The 24,531-nt window shown below is 40.6% G+C and overlaps 1 protein-coding gene and 2 long non-coding RNA genes across 44 annotated transcripts in view; 2 read left to right on the top strand and 1 right to left on the bottom strand.

The window, feature by feature from the left end:
• The first annotated feature begins 196 nt into the window (after window positions 1–196).
• On the top strand, window positions 197–15,191 carry LOC121700707. The gene is made up of 3 exons (XR_006027278.1): window positions 197–206; window positions 1,622–1,626; window positions 15,093–15,191. It is a non-coding gene; the product is annotated as an uncharacterized LOC121700707 (long non-coding RNA).
• LOC121700706 overlaps window positions 13,899–24,531 on the bottom strand; it is a 14,355-nt gene continuing 3,722 nt past the window's right edge. The window contains exons 2-3 of the long non-coding RNA XR_006027277.1: window positions 17,854–17,859; window positions 13,899–13,911 (exon numbers count right to left, since the gene is read on the bottom strand). This is a non-coding gene — a long non-coding RNA (uncharacterized LOC121700706). The remainder of the gene's footprint in view (window positions 13,912–17,853; window positions 17,860–24,531) is intronic.
• LOC121700697 (myosin-binding protein C, fast-type-like) overlaps window positions 17,911–24,531 on the top strand; it is a 39,822-nt gene continuing 33,201 nt past the window's right edge. For 16 of the 42 annotated variants that reach the window (XM_042083868.1, XM_042083869.1, XM_042083857.1 and 13 more), the window contains exon 1: window positions 17,912–18,053. In XM_042083868.1, coding sequence (XP_041939802.1) covers window positions 18,035–18,053 — 19 coding nt within the window. In that variant the 5' untranslated portion in view covers window positions 17,912–18,034. Of the gene's footprint in view, window positions 18,054–24,531 lie in introns of all 42 variants that reach the window. The other 26 variants (XM_042083892.1, XM_042083888.1, XM_042083893.1 and 23 more) reach the window with 6 other exon arrangements.

The following is a 24,531-nucleotide window of genomic DNA, read 5'->3' as shown; positions in this document are numbered from 1 at the left end:
AAAATGTGTGATTGGCAGAAGCACTTTCAGATGTATTCCACTCAGCTGGCTTCAGAAACACTCACTCACACACACACACACACACACATAAGGCCTCACACACGCTCTCTCTCTCTTTCTCTCACTCACACACACACGGCACCTAACACAAACCACTGCTCACTCCTCCACACCCTGACAAACCTGCTTGCTTATACAGAACTCCAGTGAAACTATACAGCTAAGCAGCTCATTATGGTCTAACAGCCTTCTGCTAACGTGGGAAGTTCCATCTTTACTATACCATAGTTTTACATTTTGTAGATATGTTTTTAAGTATCAGTTAAAACATTCATACATATGCTTCAGTTTCCATCAACTCAAATTTCTCCAACAACTGGCATCCAATGCAGTAAATAAATCCCTAGTAAGGAAAAGAAAGTAACACCAGAGGATGTTAGCAGCTTCCATCAATGTGTAAAGTCACATGGCAACACCCAGAAAGAGGTAGCAACCATTTTGGCTCTATTGTCATGAGTTAGAATAAAAAACCAGACAGTTTACTTCAAAATAAAAGGCAGTGGGGGCCACAAAATATACAAGAGCAGACAAGATTATTTACCACAAGAAACATAAATATAGAATTTGATTCTCTGAGTACACATTAGAATAGAATTGGACAGAATTTTTTTTGTGAGGTACTGCTGCATACTACGGACCCCTAGAGAGGTCATTGCAAGATATTTTTTGGTATATATCCAGAAAACATGTTCTCATTTTACTAAATTGTTTGCACATTTAACTAAAGTGTGCGCACGTTTTATTCAATTGTGCACTCATTTTACTAAATTGTGCTCTAAATTTAGTAAATTGTGCGTACGTTTTACTAAATAGTGTGATCATTTTACTAAATTGTGCTCTCATTTTAATTGTTTTAAATTGAGTGCACAATTTAGTAAAACATGCACACAATTTACTAAATCGTGCGCACGTTTTACTAAATTGAGAGCACAATTTAGTAAAATGTGCCCACGATTTAGTAAAATGAGTGCACGTTCTCTCGATACACAAAAATATCTTTCAATGACACCTCCTGGGCTCCGTAGTGTGCAAATGTGTAAAGTTGCAATAATAAACTGCATTGATAACTGGGGTATAATTCAATCCATATTCATTGGGTAACACTTATTGACACACACATACTCTATTAATTAACTCTAAATGAATGAACAATTACTTTGTAATTATTAAAAAAAAAAAACTCCTAAGGCATGGTTGTCCTGTTAAAATTCCATGAATTTCTGTAGTAGGCTACCTATAGCCAAGGTCATCACTACTGTGATAGTCAGTTAACTTATTCAACAGGTCACTTTAGTGTTTTAATGCCATTGAGTAATCAGGTTGATCATCTCTTTTCTGGCTTAGAGTGTGTCTAGAGTGTGTCTCTAGATATTTCTATTACCGTTTTTCTCAGTAGCTTTTGTGCTTTTCTCAAAATATTTGCACAACAGTTACTGCATTAGACCAAACTGCATCGCAATTACCTGCAAAAGCGTATAGTATCTTGCTCAAAATGCTTTGTTTATGCATCAAAAGCAAATATTTATACCAATGAAACTGTCAGTGCATTGATTATGTCAAGATTAAGTGTTAATTAACTGTTTTGTCTTGTTGTCAATATGACAGTTTGCTCTAGTATTTTCTAATACAATGGCAAGGCAGCATTTTTCTACTTCAAAATTACAAAGTTACACATTATTGTGTGTGTGTGGATGGGGTTGATTGCAAGACAGTAAATATGTTTCAACGTTTTTTTCTGTTGACATACATTGTGACAGTATAGAGAAAACAAAAGGCTTAGGACTGCATTGTGCAAATGAAAAATGACCAATATACAATCAAACACCCCTGGTCAGAGCTGTGCACCACTGCACATCTTTCTTTAAATCCGACCTTTCTGTCTGTCAGTTGTTCACATAATATATGCTAGACAAATATGACAACTTATGACAACTTATAACAGCTTGTTCAACGCATTTGCATGTAATGACACAGGCAATGAAATAAGGCCAATTTGTTTTATAGGAATATTCAGCAGGGAACCAGTACAGTGCATTTTGACCAACATTAGCAATTGAACATTAGCAATTGAAAATAAATAAATAAACAGCAGACATTTGTATAAAATCAGTTGCATGGATGTAGGCTAAATCATTGCTATTTGTTCAAAATGGGGAGAAACTGCACCACAAGTGATATGATGGATGATATTTGAACAGTTTTCTCATCTGACAGAGGTGTTGTGTAGCAGACCGTAAGGAACCTGAAGCATCAAAACTTTCAAGTAGCTACATTCTACATTTCTGTAAGCCAGTGTTTCTCAAACTTTTTTTCTGGGGACCCACTTTTTAAAAAGGACAGACTATCGCGACCCAACTCGTGACTGTGGTAGTTAACAAACTAGATCAGTGGTTCTCAAACTTTTTCTTTCATTCCCCACTTTGATCAAGGGGGCATTCTCGAGCCCCACCTGTCCCTCATCGCTCTAAGAAAGTGGTAGGTCAAGCTTAAAATTGTCAAATTTATTGAAATAATGACAAGTTCTAAATATATCCTCTTCAACAGAGTTAAAATCAACTGGTGCTGCGGATATAATAATAAATAAATACATAACACACATATTTCTGTTTCCCAGCAACATATTAGGAAGCATTGGCCATTTTACAGCATTGTACAATATATTCAATGAAATACCAACATGCTGCATTACAGTAAATGGATCCATAATCCAGTCATACTAAGCACTGCTGGTTGGGAAATATTTTTGAAATAAACTTTGCAGGGATGTGATGTAGGCCTACTGTTTAATACATGGGATCACAAGAGTGCCTCCCAATCAGACGTTTCAGCGATTTCGCTCAGAAATCTCAAAGGCATAATACTTTCGCGATCGAGGCGCCTGTCCCATACTCAAGTTTTTTTGGTGAATGCAGTAATCTTATTTGCTAGGTGAGGTAGGTGCTTGTCTTTGCCTTGTAGCTGGACATTTAACTCAAATGTATCGCTAAGATATATCAAATATTTCGCTAAGAATAAGATAGGCCAGCTTCGTCAAGAAAAGTTCATTAGTGAACGTGCTTGCAGATTCAAACATGCGCTCTTCCTCCAAGAAGAGGCGACTCGGAGCTCAAACATGCGCGACAGACCGAGGTGAAGTTAGTTTGATATTTGATATTCGGATATTCGACAGATATTTTAAAAAAAATTATGCGGTCGGTTTCACCCCGTGTTTGCAGACAATGTACAAACAGATGACCTGATGACAATGTACAAACAGATGACTTGCTCCCAGCCGACCTTAGGGACCGTCTAAAAAGTACCTTCTGAATTACCTTCATAGTCTTTTTTGTCAATAGCTTTGACATCATGTGACCTAGTGACTCCAAACCAATTCAAAATAGTTACCCTATATGGGACTCATCAGACACACCTCTCTTTATAGTCACTATATGCACACAGTATTTTATATGAATATTTTAAAGAAAATACATTATTTCTCATAAGGAATGGTCTCCTTTTTTTCAATACCTCCCAAGCCATGTGACCTAGTGACTCCAAACCAATGCAGAATATTTATCCTATATGGGACTCATCAGACACACATCTTTTTATAGTCACTGTATGCACACTGTATTTTATATGAATATTTTGTAAAAAAAAAAAAACATTATTTCATATAAGAAACAGTCTCCTTTTTTTCAATACCTCCCAAGCCATGTGACCTAGTGACTCCAAACCAATGCAGAATAGTTATCCTACATGGGACTCATCCGGCACACCTCTTTTTATGATCACTGTATGCACACTGTATGAATATTTTAAAGAAAATACATTATTTCAAAAATACATTATAATTGTATTGTTATAATGTATTATATTATATAATGTATTTTCTTCAAAATATTCATATAAAAAACAGTGTGCATACAGTGACCATAAAAAGAGGTGTGTCTGATGAGTCCCATATAGGATAACTATTCTGCATTAGTTTGGAGTCACTAGGTCACATGACTTGGGAGGTATTGAAAAAAGAGGACCATTCATATCGGATAATGTATTTTTTTACAAAATATTCATATAAAATACAGTGTGCATACAGTGACTATAAAAAGAGGTGTGTCTGATGAGTCCCATATAGGATAAATATTCTGCATTGGTTTGGAGTCACTAGGTCACATGGCTTGGGAGGTATTGAAAAAAGGAGACCATTTCTTATGGGAAATAAGGTCTTTTTTTAAAAAAATATTCATATAAAATACTGTGTGCATATAGTGACTATAAAAAGAGGTGTGTCTAATGAGTCCCATATAGGATAACTATTTTGAATTGGTTTGGAGTCACTAGGTCACATGATGTCAAAGCTATTGACAAAAAAGACTATGAAGGTAATTCAGAAGGTACTTTTTAGATGGTCCCTAAGGTCGGCTGGGAGCAAGTAGACAGGTCATCTGTTTGTACATTGTCTGCAAACACGGGGTGAAACCGGCCGCATATTTTTTTTTTTTGAATATCTGTCGAATATCCGAATATCAAATATCAAACTAACTTCACCTCGGTGCGCCACAGCACTTTACCTCGGGAAAGCCACCTTGCCTCGCGGTGAAACAGTACAGTCTTTTGGTCAGCTACCATCTCTTCGCAAAGTGCGGAGAATAGACGCGCTTTTAAGGACCGGGTTTTGATGAAATTCACCACTCTCACAACAACGTTCAAAATCTCATGTAGGTCGGGACTAACTAAGCAGCCTTGACACGAGCGCCCCACCTGGCATGTAAGCAATAACCCCCAAGCGTTTTAGAACACTTAGACTACTACACGGCATTATGAAACTAAGTTTAAACTATTATTAGTCTCACCTAACAATTTTGGGGATTCCTCATTCAGTAGCCAATGTAGCCTAATGAAAATGATTTGAGTATCTTCCAAACGAAAATTTCCATTTTTACTGTAATATCTACAATAACAAGCACTTCAACCGACTGGGATCACTGACAGGGCTGTTCTCCTTTTCGACTCCATGCCTTTGATGTAGTGGTCATTTCTAGCCCACTTGGTAGCAGAATCGGTAACGGACCTGATCCAGATTTAGCGTGCAGCAAGACTGGATTGATAGTGTGCAACAGTTCTAAATAAATGTTCAGGAAAGGAAGGTGCGGGAAACTGGTGCAGTGGCCTACTGCCCGTCATGTTTATGGGTGTACACCTGTTAATCACATTTATGGGTGTAGCCTACTCAACATTAAAATAAAAAGAATGTAAAGGCATACCAGCCACCCACACGGTCAGAGCTGACTACACTTAAGGGGGACCTGCGTTTTAAAGCTACAGGTTGACCTTAAGAGAGACGTTTTAATAGCAGCCTTTCGAGTAGGCTAATCGAGGGATCCCTGCGGCTGGAACAACCCTTCCTATTTTCATATCCAATCCAACTCCTTTCCTTATAAATAAATCAATGCCGCTCAGTAGTTCTAAACTTAAGTTTAAAGGGAAAGAAAATTGACAGAGGATACTGATGTTTTAAACGGCTCGTCTAGCCTGCATTTACATTTACTTCCAAGTTGTCATCTCCAACAGGAATTACACGACACCAAAGGTTTTGAAATAAATGATCACATTCCAGACATGGCAAGCCTCAGTAGCCCAATCCGAGAGAATTCATCACGTTGGTTTATCTAAATTGTGCAGTTCCTTATGGATTCACTGTCTCTCACAAGTGTAATTTCATTCAGAATCTTTTTAATGGGCTAACTAGGCTATATCACGCAGTTATGTGAGGGCTGCTGTTTCATATTGTTCCAATGCTCATGTAGCCTAAATCTCAGCGAGTTTGTCGTTTTACACCACAGAGTGGCGCTCCAACGCTGCTTTTCCCAAAGAAGCAATATTAGTGGTCACGTGGAATCCACGACCAAATTAATTAAATGAGCATGCTTGCCTGGCAAACTTCAATTTTTCGCTTGTGTGTGTATGATCTCAGTACCTGTATCGTCTAACCTAATTTATCCACGTTGAAAAAACACAGGAATCCAGTAATGATTCACGGCTGAAATATGTGGTTTGATATGGTATGTGGTAGGCCTACGGTAGTTATCGTTGATGAGGGTCGGCCAAATCCACAGACACTAATAGGACTATAGCAGAGACTTTCTAATGTGGAGACATAGCACTCAAAAAATCCTCCATAGAAATGCATGGGGCTAGTTTGCAACGCCAATATGGCCGTTGTCTACACATATCCCACCCCTTCCTCGGCAAAACGTCGACATGTGAATACATTGAGCCAATCGTGGTGTGTTGTGAAGACATCATGCCAATCATGTGTTGTGAACTCGCAGCTGGAGCAAGATTGGTGTCGTGAAGCCTTGCTCACGCGCATTTCAGCTGAAGAGGATGCCCGTTGAGTGCCCAAAAAGCGTTGCAATATGGCCGCCGAGTAGAGGGACTTGCCTAAAAGGACTTTGACTATAGGCATAGGCTACTACATGAACAGCTGCGATGTTCAATAGTAGTAGGCCTACCTCATTATGGTTTTAGGTTAGCAAATAGCGAACCCTGGTGATTGTAGAAAGTTTGTAAGTGCACCAGGAGTTTTAAGGAGTTTATTTAAATAACACTTGCCTCTTACAGGCTTTTCCCAAATCACGGAAGAAACGTTGATGCAGCAGTATAGTAGCAGATGCAGAGGCAAGTGTTATTTAAATAAACTCCTTAAAACTTCTGGTGCACTTACAAACTTTATAATGCCTCGTTATTGGACTAAAGGTCATAGTTGTACTACTGTAGAATTTTGTACCATTCAGGGCATTATTAATGGGGTAATTTACGAGATAAAAGTTGGTTCCATTACGACTGCAGAACGTCATTAGTTTCTGACAGCGCTACTTGAACAGGGTTCGACCAAGGGAAAACAGGTTCTGGGAGGGTGTTTGGCTCGGGGTCATGGTGCATAGGACCCTAGGGTGAAATTACTCCGAACCATCGCTTTAAGTAGATTTGAATGTCAATTCATTGATAATTAAATTACAATACATTTGGCTGACACATTTTTAACCAACGCGACTAACAACATGGTAAACAGTTTAAGTTTTAAAGCAATTCTCTCAACAATTTTAGGACAATTTAAAAAAGGTAGAGTATAGTAAGAATAAGTGCATCAGTGAGAGCTGTTTTTAAACAGTTGAGTGTCAGTTCAAGACAGGTGGTAAGTGCTAGGATCAGCAAGACTAGTTGAGAGGAGATGTTCTCTGAAGAGCTGGGTCTTCAGGAGTTTTCTTTTTTGAAAATGAAGAGGGATGTCCCTGCCCTTGTAGGAACTGGCAGTGCGTTCCACCAATTTCTGAAGGCTTCACTCATCACATAACATAGAGAAACATGGTATGGAGAAGTGGAAAGAAATCAAAAGAAGCAAAAAAAAGCACCTCCATGCATCACGATTTCAAGAAATGTAGTACAATATGCAAATGCAATATGAAATATTAATAGTTTGGTGAAACGGGGACTGTATCAGCCATGGATTAACAAAGAATCCAGCTACTTTGAAAAATAGTTGTTTTTTTTGTAGTGGACCGTGTTTTCATCAGGACAGGAAGAATATAAACATCAAGCACACTTTTATAATGGAAAAACACAAAATAAAGGCCCAAAAACATTTTACCTGTAACATGCCTAATATTGAATTATTTAAAGAAATATGCCTTATTATAGGCCTGATTAAACAATGCAACATTTTTAAGACAGTCGTTAATGTAATGGATTATTGCTGCAGAGGGCAACTGTGAGACATGTATTCAGGAACCTTAATTGATTCCAATTCAATGAAGACAAATAAAAAAAGGTAACATAATGTATCTCTTGAGAGTGATAGTGGTCACAAGTGATCATCTTATTACAGCAAATCAAAATGAGAAAGTCAACAGCTATACTCTCGGAGATGCGTTCTACTTCTTAAGTAGAGAATCTCATTGCACTGTCCTGTCACTGCACAGCCCTCACCCAATCAAGCCAAACACACACGACAGCATCCAATTTAATGCTGATTTAATATCACATAATCAGGCTGACAGCCGATCAGCGTATGCCATAAATGTGAATTGATTGCCATCAAGATGACCCGGTTGAAGATGGTTTTTTTCTAAACAGGCAGTAATTCACGAGCCGTGTGACTGCGCCGAAGTCAGAGGGAGTGATATTTCCATCTGAGTGTGGAGCTCCAAGTCAACGAGTCGACTGCCCCCCTGGCCTTAGAGGGGATCTGATTTCAGTCAAAAATAGTCACCTTCCACCTCTTCTGCTATATTTCTCTCTCTGTGTCTATGACTTTCCCCATCTTGATCCTTCTCTTTATTTAGCTCTTTTTCTATCTATTTATCTATCATTCCATTTATCATTCTATCTATCTATTTATCTATCGTTCCATCTATCAAGCTATCTATCTATTTATCTTATCTCTCTATCTATCTATCTATCTATCTATCTATAGGTCAATGATGTGACATGTAGAATTTGTATAATTTGAACATATTTTCTGCTTATCATAAAAATTATATATATTTTGTTTTGTCATCTCAAACCTTCAAAATGTCAGGTGGCACAAATTACAGTAACACTATGTGAAGTATTACTGTAAATATAGAATTTAAACAGTAAGGAAATTAAAAACTAGATGTACCGCAGAGCGGTACAAAATATGACCGCCGCCCAGTCCAGCACATGTTTTCCACAAAAATAAATCACGCTGAAAGGCCTATATGATTCTAACTGTCTTATGCATTATCCACACTCAATTCTCACTGGTATCTGCTAGACAACAAGTACCAAAACATGATTAGTTCATAGATTTCACATGTAAAATTAATTTTATACAACCCCACCCCCATCTTGCCTGTTCATAATTCTGAGAAATTCTTGAATTGTGTGCATGTGTGTGTGTACACGTTTATGTTTATGTGTTTGTGTGTGTGTGCGTGCTTGTGTGTTTTCCTGCGTATGTGTGTTTGTGCATGTGCATGCATGCGTACATAGGTCTACTGTGTGAAGTTTGTGTCATACGTATGATTACTGTGAATGTATGCGTGTGCGTGTATCTGTTTATGCACATGTGTGCACATGGAATGGGTTAACATGACCCCTGGAGGCAAACATACGGAAAAAATTGGTCATCCTAGGCCCTACGGTTCTCAAGATATTCACAGGAAACTGTGTCTGCCCTACCCTCCTTTCGGGGGGTCCAGTACAGCGGGGGGGCTACAGATCAAAACGAAAAACGATGGTTCCATGCTATCCATGTGGGGTTACATGCCCACCAAGTTTCGTGTACCCCGGTCTTTCAGTGTCCCGGGAATCCTTGTTGGTGTACGGTCACTAAATGTACACATAAATTATTTTATTGTAAGGCCCCCCATGAACGAAAGTTCACAAAACTTGGCATGCATTCGGAGGGTGTCATAATGATCCTACACTTTCAATTTCGTGCAATTTTGACCATGTCAGCCAGAGATATTGTGATGAAAACACCTAATTTTTTGCTTTTTAATTTTTAACTAGGTGGCGCTATACATTAAATAAGTGGATATGGAATGGGTTGACATGGCCCCTTGAGATCAACATAAAAAAAAAATGTCCTCCTAAACCTTACGGTTCTCAAGATATTCACAGAAAACTGTGTCTGCCCTACCCTCCTTTCGGGGGGTGCAGTCCAGCGGGGGGGCTACAGATCAAAACGAAAAACAATGGTTCCATGCTATCCATATGGGGTTACATGCCCACCAAGTTTCGTCTACCCCGGTCTTTCAGTGTCCCGGGAATCCTTGACGGAAATTTGGACATGCGAAAAAGAACAAAAAAAAAATCTGACTAAACCTATATGACCGCCGCTTCGCTGTGCGGCGGTCATAATAAATATGGGGACATAGTTTAATTATTTTATTTCTAGTCTATTTTATACACTAGTTTACTAGCTCTTAAATTGTTTGGAATATTGAAAAAAAATGCATACCTGAAATGTCAGGATGGTGCAACCGCATTCATAGCACGTTTATTTTGAATTGAAGAGGGAAAAGAGTAAACATGATATTGCCTCATCAGGAGGACCCCAAGTGACCTTTACTGAACAGTGAAAGGTTTGTAAATCTCTCTAAAATATTGACAAAAAATAGCTTTTTCTTCATTGTTGGACTTGTACAGTTTACATGTCAGATGGTACAACCAATGTAAAACTAAGGAAACGTGAAAATTGAATCATAAGTTACTTTTAATACCAAGGTCAACTACAAAATAATAATGTGTTAAGCACTGTAGGCACTCGTAGGTACTGTATACTTGCCCAAAAAAAACAAACTTTTGGTTGTGCCACCTGACATTTTATCTATCTTCTATCTATCTATCTATCTATCTATCTATCTATCTATCTATATGTATATCTATCTTATCTAATTGTGCATCTGTATGTCTGTCTATCTGTCTATCTTTCTTTAATTGGTGTGTCTCTCTCTCTCCCCTTCTCTTTCCATCTCCATCTCTATCTCTCTCTCTGACAGAGAAGCCAAGCCATACTCATGGATCAGCAGTGGATCACTGTCTCTTTCTCTTTGACTGATGAGCCTACCTCCTGTCTTTCTTCCTCCTCTTTTCCTCACTCATCTCTCTATTGGCTGTGTGGAAGGGTAGGCTTAACAACATGAAGCATTTAAAATACTCCACGTGCGTGTGTGTGTGTGTGTTGCACCTGGCATGTGTGTCCTACCACTCCAATAAACATTTTGGAGTTTTGTTGTCTTTGAAGAAAACTCTCTCCATATCCCTTGTATGAGGAAAGCAATCGTGACCATAAAATTTGACAAGAATTGTCAACCAGGGGCGTATCAAGCTTTTTAAAAGTGTGGGGGTTGTGGGATACGACAATAAAACAATCTTGCCAAATTATAAATAACTCCCTACAGGGACGTTGTAAGTATTTTCAGAGAGGGGTGCGGACTATATTGATGTCCGGCAGTTTCTACCCGGAAGAAAATTAGAAATTCTGATTGCTAAACAAACCATTTTAATGCAGTTTGGGAGGGACAGAAGAAGCAGCGCCCCTCATATGTGTGGCTCATGTGACATGTAGGCCTACATGATCTACCTGCTATCACTTCACTATTTGACACTACATGGAGACATATCTCATGTTATAAATCAAAAAATCATTTCAGAAATTATGTTTTGGGCATATGGGTTAGCAGGCTACAATAAATTGCCCTAACAGACAGCAGCCTAATTTCGAGGTATCACTAATACCTATTAAATAAATGTAAAGGACACAGAATAGTGACAGAACTGTAAGCTCAAATTCAAAAACGTTTGAAGTCTACCCAAACAAAGATTATGATTAGCAGTTTCTATGCTTTTTCCATTGATACAGGAAGCCACGTTGTTGTTTAAACTATTGTTGCTTCTAGCCCACGTTACCTCCAGTTCAGGGGCGCCGAAACGAGTTTCAAAGTGCAGGGGCCAGATAACGACCCCCCCCCCCCCCAAAAAAAAATCGTCTGCTGTATTTTGTCTTTCTTGCGCAAACAAATTGTGTGCGTAATAGTCTGCGTAATTCTGTTTCATAAAGTTGCACAAACACATCCGGTAATTTTACAGATAAATAGAAATAGCCTCATGCAGTTTATGGGGTAGGCCAACTTGGAGTGAATTTACACACGGGAGATTCTTTCTCTAGGCTACTCGTAGCTGAGCAGAGTTGGGTGCAACGCGTCAGTAATCACATTACAGTTCCTATAGTGTGCGAGCAAAGATATTCAGAATTCTGGTGAGGGCGACACGAATAACTAAAACTAATCGGAAAAGGCTATTACCTTACTACTGAGCGGGAAACAGTGCACAACTAACTAGCTAATGACTAGTCTGATGTCAATCACACCACAAATTGATTCCAAAAAAAGAACAGGGCGTTACAAGCTAGGACTGCCACTGTTTTCAGTGTGAAGAAGAGCATCTAGGCTATTAATGACAGAAGGAACGCAACTCGCAAGCGCACTTCACTCAAAGCAGTTCAATGTTTTGCAAGTTGTGTGCGTGTCACCATTCAACTTTGTGAAGGAGTGTGTGCGAGCTGGGCAGCAACGCTTCCATAAAGCAATTCGAACTTGCACAATTTTTAAAAGCACTAGGAAGTGCCGTGTTCATTAACTTTTGAAGGCAGATTAGCTATCTGTAAGAAATGCCTGGTAGGCCTACAGCGCAACTCGGTTTGGACTAGATTATGCTACCTAATGTTTCACAACTCTAATTAATTAAATAATAAATAAAAGGAGACGATATCGATAATGTCCATAGAAACATTTCAACAAAGTAGCCTAATGTAACTTGTTAATCCTCATAGAGAGTAAAGAAGTAATGCAATAGATTATTTTTTTTACAGTAGCGCGTAATGTGTAGGCCTAATACATTACTTTTTTGAGTAACGACCCCAACACAGTAGCCACCTGCAGGCGCCAATGGCTACAGACGCTAATAATTTCAGATAGGACCACACACGCATTTGGCAGGGGTTCATCCCCGCATGTAATTTCAAAAGTGGACAGACAAAGCCTATGCTATTTGAAGTTAAACAAAACATAGGACCTACCGTATTTGAGTGCGGTTCATGACGCTGCTTATCAAAGTAGACGCAGCAGGTATCTTTCAAAATGTCCTGTTACAATTGCAGCTGCTTCCGATTATGTTGAATATTTAGAAAGTAGCTTACATGACGGCATTTTTGAGCTTCTGGTAGTAACTTGCTAATTAACTAAAGCGATATCACACAAGGCGCACAGAAGTGAATTAAATGAAATAGGTAACATGCTTTATTTGAACATTGCAATACCCACCCAACAAACCCAGAGGAGGCTTAGTAGATGTTTCGGATAGATGACAGCACCTTGTAACCGATTAATAGCCCAATTCTCAGTTGTGCAATAAAAGCAGTATCATCATAGCAGTATTATCATATCATTGATAATCGTTCACATTTTACTATACGCTAATGACAACCACTGCCCCTCAGCTGGAGTTGCAGAGGAGTCTCCAAAGTACAGGAGACAGAACGCGAATGACTTGAGTATGAATATCACACTTTTTGAAAAGGGGGAAAAAAGATGAAGACAATGAGTAAAGGGCGAGACTATGAGGAATTGTGTCTTGCTGTAAAGGAGAACGCGAGAATGACTGCCGCTGACCCACGTAGGCTCACAAGTAAGAAGCATAAATCACCCTTAAACTGCATTAAGATGTCCACACGAAATGCAGCCTCCTTTTTGTCAGCAGAAGTTCGCATCAGCAAATGTGGTTTTGGGAAACGGGGACACAGAAAATAAAAATAAATAGGTTACCCTGGGCCCACTTCCCCGAAAGCATCTTAAGCCTAAGAGCGTCGTAAAGTCCCTCTTACGAACGTCTTAAGATTTGCCGACTGTTTCCCGAAACCATCTTAGCTTAAGAGCGTCGTGAAAACACTCGTAGATCTACGAGTGCTCCAGAGTAGGCTACTCGTTACCGGCTAAGAGCGTCTTAACAGTACTTCTCACTGAGGTCACCAACAGGACATACAGAGGAATTACAACTTAGAATACATAATCCAATTTACGTTCCCATTCTTTATTGTGTTTACCTGTGATGAATCAGATTTTAGCGTGCAAAATAGCCTACATTTAATGGTCATAATAATGTAATGAAAAGCGGACAAAAATGCAATCAAGTTATGAAACGAGACGTTGCCAGAATAGTTTGACATTATCTTTGCTAAGTGAATATTTTATTAGGCCTATGAGGTAAAAAGCAGAGAAAGCAACATGTGGTTTAGTCTGTAGCCTACTGCATCAAAATCTAAGCCTACACATTTCCTCTCTTTCTTAGACTTCTTTCTTATCTTCAAACGTGTTCTTAAGTGGCACCGCGAAAAATTATTGCATGGTGCAACAATCTAATCTTAAAATAATTACAATTATTTATGTCTCTGTGTGGTATATAACCAACTTGGGATGCTTACATGCAGATGTCAAAGTGTTTCTATTTTCGTATTGATGTGAATTAATGTGTAGATCCGAAGTTTAAATGGTAGGCCTATAGCTGTGACGTGCAGTCACCTGACATCACCGTCAAATCAGAGGATATTTCAGAACTATTAACGTGGACAGCTCCCCTTAAGAGCATTTTAAGAGCAGTGCATGCGCGTTCACGCTACGAGCATGTTCGGGAAACAGTCGGAAAAACCAAACGAACGATCGTAAGATGAATCGTAGAAAACCCTCTTAAGAGCGTGTCTCCGTCGTTATCGGGGAAGTGGGCCCTGGGCACACACACAACTTAAATTGGATTATGTATTCTAAATTGTAATTCCTCTGTATGTCCTGTTGGTGACCTCAGTGAGAAGTACTGTTAAGACGCTCTTAGCCGGTAACGAGTACTCTGGAGCACTCGTAGATCTACGAGTGTTTTCACGATGCTCTTAAGCTACGATGGTTTCGGGAAACAGTCGGCAAATCTTAAGACGTTCGTAAGAGGGACTTTACGACGCTCTTAGGCTTAAGATGCTTTCGGGGAAGTGGGCCCTGGTCTATTTGAACATTGCTGGTAATCTTAAGTGATATCATACAAACCTTGCGAAGGCTTGGTAGCTTAAGTTACATGTTTCGGGTATATCACGGTGCGCATGATATTACTTTAATCTCATGTCGCGCAATAGGCTAAATGTGGTTATCCAACAGAGTCATAACTTCAATAATTGCTCACAATTAATATAGGCTAATGACAACCACTACCTCTGGAAAATAAACAAACAGTAGGCCTAGGCCGCAGATACATTGAAAGCACAATTTGAAGCCATCCCGAGGTGACAGCTGGAGCTGTAGAGTTGGAGTCTCCGATGCACAGGAGGACATTACTACTGTGCATAATATTACGCTTAACTCAGGAACTTTACAATACAATCAATCATACCAGACCAGAATAAATGTTATTGGATTTAGCTACATTTCAAATCCATCCCTCCACACATGTTGCATTGATTGAGAATGAACGTCTCAAAGTGGAGCGCTGTCTGCTCCCTGGGGGTGTTGGCTGGGCGCTCTGCTGGTGTTTTGCTCATCGGTTTTGACCCATGGGCAGAAAGTTTAAGGTTTTTCAACAGTGACGCTGCACAAATCTTTAGGCTATATTAGATGCGGGCTACTACCGCTATAATGGTTCATACCTCTCTCCGTTTTTTGCGCGGAGTTTTTTTTTTTCGTGGATGATTTTGTTTATTAAAAGATATTTTTAGCCAAAAGTGAGGGTGCCATTGGCCCCCTGGCCACTGTGCTTCCGGCGCCTTTGCTCCAGTTTCACTTGCTGCAGGAACACACACATTGCATGATCGCTCATAAGCGTTCTATTTGAGTTCTACATGCTGGAAATCTTAGTTCTCAGATGTAGAACTAGAAATGTGTCTTGACGCCTCCGTTTAGGATCAAAATAAGATGTTCTAAATGGAACGCGATCGTATTTAAGACATTAAGATCTCCAGTAGATGTAGCACTACGACACACACATTGACAGTGAAATCAGATCAGACGTGTGAAGCACCGGGCATAACTTAATTTCGCGGCTACGTGGACCAGTAGGTTAATTGTTGAGGAGGCCCATAGTTTGAGAAAAGCTGCAGATTATAGACAGAGAAAAAGCATAATGCTCTGAGAACAGTAGCCAAAGGTCTTTCTGCACAAACAAGTGCCTTAAGGTGCGCGCACCCCCGCTTTCACTTTGACTCCCTGCATTTATACATTGTGACAAAAACGGTCAGTCAGACAGTGAATTTTGGTTTAGCTACTAAATTAGCATAATGCGGTAACAATTATCATTTCAATAAATCTGAAATCTGCTCACTGCAGACGTTATAATGCAGACCCAGCAGCAGCACAGCCTTGAAAGATGCACACTTTGAATTTGATCAGAGCGGCTATGGTTCACTGGCTAACTTGATGTGATTGGCTGGATGACCGTTCAATAAAATCAACAGACCTATTGTGTCTCTTTGTGTGTGCGTTATGGTAGATACGGTTCCAACTCTTTACGGGAGCGTTTATTTCCATATTTTACTTTCATTTTAATCTGACAAAAAGTGTGGGGGATAGAATCGTGTTCCAGCAAAAGTGTGTACGTTATAACACGTTTGTGTCTTTCTCCCTCCCTTTCTCTTTGTGACCCCATCTTGCGGGTGGGAATGTGCAGGCAGAATTGGAAGCCCCAGCAGGGTTGCTCTCAGTGTTCACAGTTCACACTTTTCTCCCTTTCTCTCTCTCTCTCTCTCTCTCTCTCCTCTCCGGCTAGCCTGCTGAGTCCCTGGCAGGCGCTGATGTATCGTAATGAAGACGTTCACGTAATGGCTGATGCAAAGCCCTGCTGGGAGTAGACTTACTAAAAGCTTCAGCATATGCTAAAGCGTCAGCTAGCCGCTAGCCTTCACAAGGCGCGGCAATGGCGGCGGCGGCTGCTGTGGCAGTTTGGGCCATTTGTCACCCCTGCTACCACAGGACAAGTGATAACATTTTGCTAATGTGAAAGTTCATGTGAGGGACAGCCAGTCTTATGACAGTTTTGCACAGGCTTTGCCCTCCAGTAAGAAAGGCATAGGCAGGCTAACTATATCCCTGTATATGTTATGCATGCTAACGGATAGATAGATCAACTCATGTTTATTCTTTCCTGAGGTGTGGACAAAATTATGCTGAGTTTAAGTTTATTTATTTATACTGTATGGTCAGGTGCATTGCAATCAGTATTATGGCAGAATCATCAATCAACAAATCTTGATTTATGATAAACTTTTTGCTTGTGTGTGTGTGTTTGAGTGTGTGTGCATGCATGCATGTGTTTGTACAAGGTCATCGCTGAGATAACTCACGCTTGTTTGGTTGTGCACCTCTTTGTGTGTGTGTGTGTGTGTGTGTGCGTCTGTGTGTGTGAGAGTATGTGTGTGTGTGTGTGAATGAGTGTGTGTGTGTGTAAGGTCATCGCTGAGATAACTCAAGTTAGTTCTCAGTTATCAAAGATTCCGGCACTAATAAAGCATCTGTTGAAATATGCCATAGTAGATTTTCCAACTATAAATTATCGTATCCATTTAGCATGAGAGCTAACTGTTGTCATCAAACAGTCTTTTAGAGAAGTAGTGTAGAGTTACAGGCCAACAGTATATCTGCCTCCAGATGAATAGATCCGGTCCTTCTGTAAATATCTGGTGTAATTCTGTGCAGAATCATGATTGGGGTCCATGAATAGGTGTGTGTGTGTGTGTGTGTCTGTGTGTGTGTGTGTTAGTGATTTGGTATTGGTGTGTTGCCAGCTAACACAGTAGCAACCACCTTTGTATTTCCTCCCAAAGGCCCTGGAACATTCACCCCACATCATTTCTGTGTCTTATCACCTGTTTATCTCCTCTCTGTTTAAGCCGCCTTTCTCATTGAGCCACGTTTTGCCTTTTTGGATTCCTCCAGGGAGCTCAAGTGACTGCCCTTTCCATCCATCCCCCTCTCCCCTTCTCCTCCACTCTCTCTCTCTCTCTCTCTCTCTCTCTCTCTCTCTCCCAGACCTGTACTCCACCCTTTCTCTCTCCCTAACCCTCTCCTTCACTCTCTCTCTTTTACTCTCTCTCTCCCTCACCCTCTCTCTCTCTCTCTTTCTCTCTCTCTCTCTCTCTCCCTTACCCTCTCCTTCACTCTCTCTCTTTTACTCTCTCTCTCCCTCACCCTCTCTCTCTCTCTTTCTCCCTCACCCTCTCTCTCTCTCTCTCTCTCTCTCTTTCTCCCTCACCCTCTCCTTCACTATCTCTTTCTCTCTCTCTCTCTCTCTCTCTCTCTCTCTCTCTCTCTCTCTCTTCCCTCTCTCAAATTTGAGTTCCAGAAACGTCAGGGATAACTGTGGGAGTGAGAAATAAAAGGGGATAAACAGGAGAAGGCCAGTGAAGAGTCCAGGGACACAGTCGCACACAGCCATGCCCGAGCCAACAGAAGGTCAGTCAGATCTCTTTTTTTCAGAAAAGTAATTTAGTAAATTAGTGTCATTTTTGCGATGAGGCTTACAATTCATTAGAAACTTATTTGAGTGATTAGTAAATTGTACATATTTACAAATTTACATATGTACAAATTTGCTTTTTATGTTTGTTGTGTGCGTTGAAGAGTTGAAGCTGTTAATCCTGAATGGAGAAGCTAATTGCACTGTTAATTGATCTGGTGTTGTTATGATTATCTAGTGAAGGGGGCATTGTGTCATATTTGATGTTGGAGAGAAGGGTGTGTGAACTGCAAAGCTCAACTGTACCATTACATTCAGATGACATGATGACTTAGATTAATGACCATTAATGTAATATCTACATGGGGGACAGAGAAAGAGAGAGAGAGAGAGAGACAGAGAGAGAGAGAGAAGGCTGGGTGTGAAACATTTTTTTAAGAAGAACTAGTACAGTGGATGTTACGAAAGAAAAGGCTAATAAAGGAATCTTAAAAGAGAAGAGAAGATGGTGTGAGCAGAGAGGGAGAGAGAAAGAGAGAAACGGTTCTTTGAGAGATGGTGAAAAAGCAGAGGGAAGGTGTCACTATGAAAGATGGAGAGGGGAACAGATGGTTCGTTTAGCAACACACCAGGAGAGCGCTAGCATCTTCACATATCACCCTAGGCTTCTCTCATGTCAGAGGTCTTTCTCACTCACACACACACACACACAGGAACACACACACACACACACACACACACACACACACACACACACACACACACACACACACACACATACACTCACACACACACACACACACACACATACACTCACACACACACACACACACATACAGACACAGGCACGCATACACAGATTGAGTGCAGAATTCACACACTCAGCACACATGCTTTTACTCTCTTTTTCCGTACATTCAGATACACTCTCAATCTCTCTTTCTCTCTCTCTCTCTTTCTCTCTCTCTCAATCTCTCTTTCTCTCTCTCAATCTCTCTCTCTCTCTTTCTCTCTCTCTCTCTCTCTCTCTCACACACACACACACACACACACACACATGTAACGTACACCCTTTTGCCCTATACATATAAACTCAGCCGCTCATCATAAACAGCAGTGATCTAGTTTCTCCAGTCAAGTTTTAGTTCCGTCTTGTGATTTGTGGCTCCGTGTATAAGGACCTCTTGGCGCAATTACAAAACAAAACGTAATGTTGGCGTATGTCATCGTTTTAGTCTCATCTGTACAAACTAAATGCAATGATGTGTATGGGCATTTTATGTTTGTGAGTAAACCGCACAGAACACATCATCTGCACAGTACTGTATGTGCTTGGCTGTATATGTACAGTAAAGGTTGGCTAAATCATAGCATCACCAATATGTAATTGGTGTGGCTAAAATCATTCTGCCCCTGGGAGTTTTATGCTTGACAGGTCTGTTGAGGTCAATAAGATTTGTTCTGGCGAACATCCAGCGTAGACAGAAGAACACGGATATATCTCATATACGTTATAGATCCCGCAGTTTACTGAGCTTGTGGAAGCATCGTAAAACTTTACTCTTCAGCGTCAGAGCGCTAGTACTTCAGGCTCCAATGAAATACTACTCCCCCCCACTCTCTCCAGCTCTCTTTCCCTCACTCTCCTCACTTTTCTTCCATCTCTCTTTCCCTCACTTTCTCAAGCTAACCACACCAACCAGGTCTTCCTAATCTTCACGCTGTCATAGTAAATCACCATAGGAGACGGTAGAGATGACCACTGAAGATCATACTGTGTGGGTTTAGGCAACTGATAACCTAGCAACCGAACTCTGAATAGAGAACCAGCTCTCACCTGATATGGGGACAGTATTATAATCCTGTGCGATTTTTAGTGTTAGCGCCAACGTCAACAAGCCTTTCTAAATAGTCAGCAGCTAGTGCCATAGCTAATATGGTCAAGACAAGTTAGTCTACAGAATACTCATGAATCGGCTAGCCTAAAGAGGATGAAAGTAATCCTCTGATTCAGTTAGGAACACAAATAATTGTAGACTTTGGTGTTAGGGTGGTAATCTGGCTTTGGTTTGGATTAGTTGACAGTTGATTGACTGTGAGTTGACAGTTGATTGAAAGTTTGGTTTGCCAAAATGGCCACTAAAACAAAAAGCTTTCCTAAGGTAATTGCAAGCGTCACATGACAGTAAATGTAGTGGAAGGGATTCTGAGAGTGAAAAAGCCATAATATCCATAATAGTGTCCATAATATCCCCTATTAGAGTGGATGAGGAGGGAACAGATGGGATATGAGAGATGCATGAGAACAATGTGATGTCCAGTTGACAAGACAACAAGAGAGTAAAAGATCTGAATGTGCACAATAATCTATGGACATGAAGACCAAGATAGTTGAGAAGAAAGAGAAAGTGAGAAATATGAGGAATGTTGGGCAAGAAGAAGTTGATGAGAAGTTGACAAAAAAGAAGACAAATCTACATTGAGAGAGAGAGAGAGAGAGAGAGAGAGAGAGCACGCTCGGTTCATAGATTAGGCCTGAGGAAATTTAGGTTAGACGGTAACCCTGTGCTTGAACCCTCTGTCACTGTTCACTGACATGACCGTGTCTTATTAGCATTATCATTAGTCATTATAACTCCATAACACCCTGTTTATCATCTATCATCCTGAAAGCTGCCCTGTCCAATTTAGCTTCTTTCATCTTTGGACACAAACTAGCATGACTAGCATGGTGTGTTTTTGATGTGAGAAAGAGGTCAAATGGACTGTTTCGAGGAAAACTTTATTTGGATCGGCCATTTTCAACAAACTGTCATCTCCTTGTCAGCTACAGTAGTTAACACCTCACCCTATAACCCCAAACCAACCACTCAAGCTCAGTCTCCAGAATCAATTAACTAGTGCCTCTATCCTAACCCCTAGGCTGTTCCACACTGTCACATTTTTCAGATGACATAGAAATCGACATTCAGGCAAGTAGTGGCCAAAAATTGGTGCAGGACACATTTCCAATTATTCTAAATAATTAGAATAAAACCACCTCAAAATGTAACTTCATTTTAGCAGAAAAGGTAGGAGGGAAAACTGCAGTTGAACAGAAAAGACACTGATATTAACATCATGTAAATTAGCCAAATTAGCTTCATTCTTTCAATTATTGCATTGCTAATTAACATTGGTAGCCTTGAGAGTGAGTGAATACATGATTGGTTTCCACAGTCCACACTTTTGGTGATAGCTAATTGTCATATCTAAAACCCTAGGAATAGTTCTACAGAGAAACTTTCAGTAAAAAGGGTGTTGTTGACTATTGAATGCAAGCAAAAAAACTCATAGAGGCTCTGGTCAGAGCTTATTTTTCAGATGGCTGAGAGACAGTGTTTCAAAGGGCAGTTTGACTCTTTTTATTTAACTTTGCTGCAGGTTTAGCTTTCCTTGTTTGGGAAGAGTTCACGCACCACTCCGCGTGGTCTACTCAGACTGTCTGTCAGTCAGGAAGAAAAATCTCTTTGATATTTTTATTCCTCTTGACCGCTCCCATTTCTCTCTCTCTCTCTCCTTTTCTCCCTCTCTCTTCCTCCCTCTCTCTGTCCAACCATCCACATGATCTACTCTCTTCTTCTTTTTCTCCACATGTCTCTCTTTCTTTCCATCTCTCCTTTCTCTCTTACTCTCTCTCTTTCCCTCTCTTCTTTAACCTCACCCCTCTCTCTATCATCTCGGCTCTTTTCCTCTCCCACTCCCTCACCCTACCCTTGCGCTTCTTCGATCTCCTTACCCCCCCCCCCCCCCCCCCCCTCCTCTCAGCTGACCTTTGCCGAGGTGTCTCATGTGTCGTCTGATTTATGCCCGTGGGTTTTATGGCCACTCTCCCCACCTGTTCCACCTCAAAGGCTCCTCAGAAGGAGCGCCCACCACCCAGCCTGTCAGGTGTTGAACTTTGTCACGATTCAAGTCGTGGTCCTCCAAAGTAGTTCAGCAGTTATTCCTTAAGATTAGAGAGAGAGAGAGAGAGAGAGAGAGAGAGAGAGAGAGAGAAAGGTATTGAACCAGAGAAGTCTTTCTGTCTGAATGAGAGAGAGAGGAAGAAGGGAGAGACACAGAAAGAAGGGAGAGAGTCTGCCCGTGATAGATAGGGAGGCACTGAGACAGACATATACAGACAGTGAGTGAGAGAAAAACAGAGAGGGTAGGTGTGAGATGTACACACATTCTGTCTGTTAGCTCAGGTCTTTACACTTCACTTCTCACCATGTAGTCAGTGGGGAGAGCTGCGGATGAGCTCACTCTGGAGCACAGCTTTATCTTTATCTCCTCAGCCTCCAAAGCTGGAACCTCACTTGTTTTGACCCCCTTCGTTCCTTCCCCTTAGCTTTTAAAAATAACATGACCTACACTCGTATGCCCATCTCCCCCCATCCATCATTATTATAACCATCAGAGCAAGGGATCAAATTCAATTGGGCTTCGTATCATTTCCACAGCACCAGTTACTTTTATTTAGTTCGTCTTCAGATAAGGTGCATGATGTAATCATTGCGTAATGCCTTCAGCTTTAGCTTCCTAGAGCTTTCTGTTGCATAGCCTTCGAGGCATGAAAATGGGTACACACACGCAAAGATGGTGACTGTGTTTAAGAGTGGTTTCCATGTCAGTCCAGGACTCCAGGCCATCAGTCAACCTATAGCTGACACATTAGCAAGTATGCTACCACTGACACAAAACCAATTAACTGCATACTGTATATAGAAAACATTCTGTATGAGAACCCATTTGAACTGTCATCAGTTTGTTAACGTAACATCAATACACAAGTAGTAGCACCTAGCAGGCACTATACTGTATATAAGCTGGTGTTGTTAACAACTTTCCCATATGCTCTCTCAAGGAGTCCAGCCATAGGCTGTATCCCACAGGGGTCAATGTGAATAAGTAGGTGAGTCTGTCAGGGAATTGACAGGAACAAGAGGTCAGAGCTGAAGTCAGCAGCTAATATATTCATATATAATAACATGGCCGAAGGTGCTGGTGCAGGTGTATCCTACCACTGTATGGTGTTTTAGTATCAGTACTGTATCATGTTTTAGATTGATATCTTTAAACCCTGTTGTTATTCTCTCACTGACCTATTTATTTCAGTAACCCCTCATCTGAACTCATCTGTGCTCTTTGACATGAGACTGACGTAGTCCTGTCATAAATATGATATGGTAAATACCATATGCCGTCATCAGTCATTATTGCTGTTGCTGCCAACATTTTAGAAGCCATAACAGCTTATGTCACATTATGATAACCATAATATTTAACTGGCTCTGTTAATGGGCGAAACCATACACAATTATAGCCAATCAGCATATTATGTCAGGATTACAGAATTCAAGGGTGTCATTTGATTGGCCATTCAGCTCAAATATCCACAACATTTTCACCAGAATTGCCCACCGCACTGTTAAATGGTTGTGCATATGCTTTGACACTTTTATGATATAGATACAGTTGTCATAACAGAACATTCTAGTAATTTCTTCGAATCCACAGAAGTTTCCAGAACTTAATCCTAGCAACTGAGATCTGATTAGCTAGTTAGTGTTTCACGCGAACTTTAGCATTCAGCCGAGGAGAAAAACACTTTTGACCCTGTCCCTGACCCCACCTCTGGTCAGCACATTCAGTCACTGCCCTCATAATAAATCCATTTATTTTGCAGACCAGTGTGATCTAGTCTATAGGAAACAGAGAGGTTGTGTAGGCTGCTTGTTCTGTACTCTCGAGGCCTGTTCCTGGAGAGAGAGAGAGTGGGGCACAGGAAACATGAGCGTACATCCACCTGGTAATCACATAAAGCAGGCTGTAAATTTAAAAGCCCGCCTGAGTTAATGATCTTCCGGAAAGCTGTGGGTGAATCTGTCTGTGTGTATGTTTATGTGTGTGTCAATCACTTATGACAGAAAGAAGTCCTACCAACTCGATAACTAGGTCTTGCTCTCACTTTCTTACTTTCTTAAGCACACTAGCACGTGTTAGCAACTCACTTTCTTAGCCTCAAGCCTTGGAGGGCTACGGTCATCTACTATAAAGCTTCTCAAATGTGTTTGGGAGCAGCCATGTTTGACCAAGCCAAAGCCAAATAGAAGGCTTTGACCAAAGATAAACCAAAAATATCATGCCCACTTCTAACACTCTACTTGAACCCTCTGAGTGAGGTGTGTGTGTGTGTGTGTGTGTATATATGTGTGTGTGTGTGTGTGTGTGTGTGTGTGTGTGTGTGTGTGTGTGTGTGTTTACAATACCACTGCAGGACCACCAGATCACAGATGTGATCAGATTATGTCTGTATGTCTGTAAAGTATTTTGGAAAAATCTAATTGGATAGAGGACAGAGAGATTTGAAAATACCAATGGGATACCCAATGTGACAATACCGATGGGATGCCCAATGTGAAAATGTTGATAGCTGTTACATCCAGTGAA

This window comes from Alosa sapidissima, chromosome 24 (assembly GCF_018492685.1).
Source record: "Alosa sapidissima isolate fAloSap1 chromosome 24, fAloSap1.pri, whole genome shotgun sequence".
NCBI classification, from domain to species: Eukaryota; Metazoa; Chordata; class Actinopteri; order Clupeiformes; family Clupeidae; genus Alosa; species Alosa sapidissima.
This window is presented reverse-complemented; position numbering and strand designations above follow the sequence as displayed.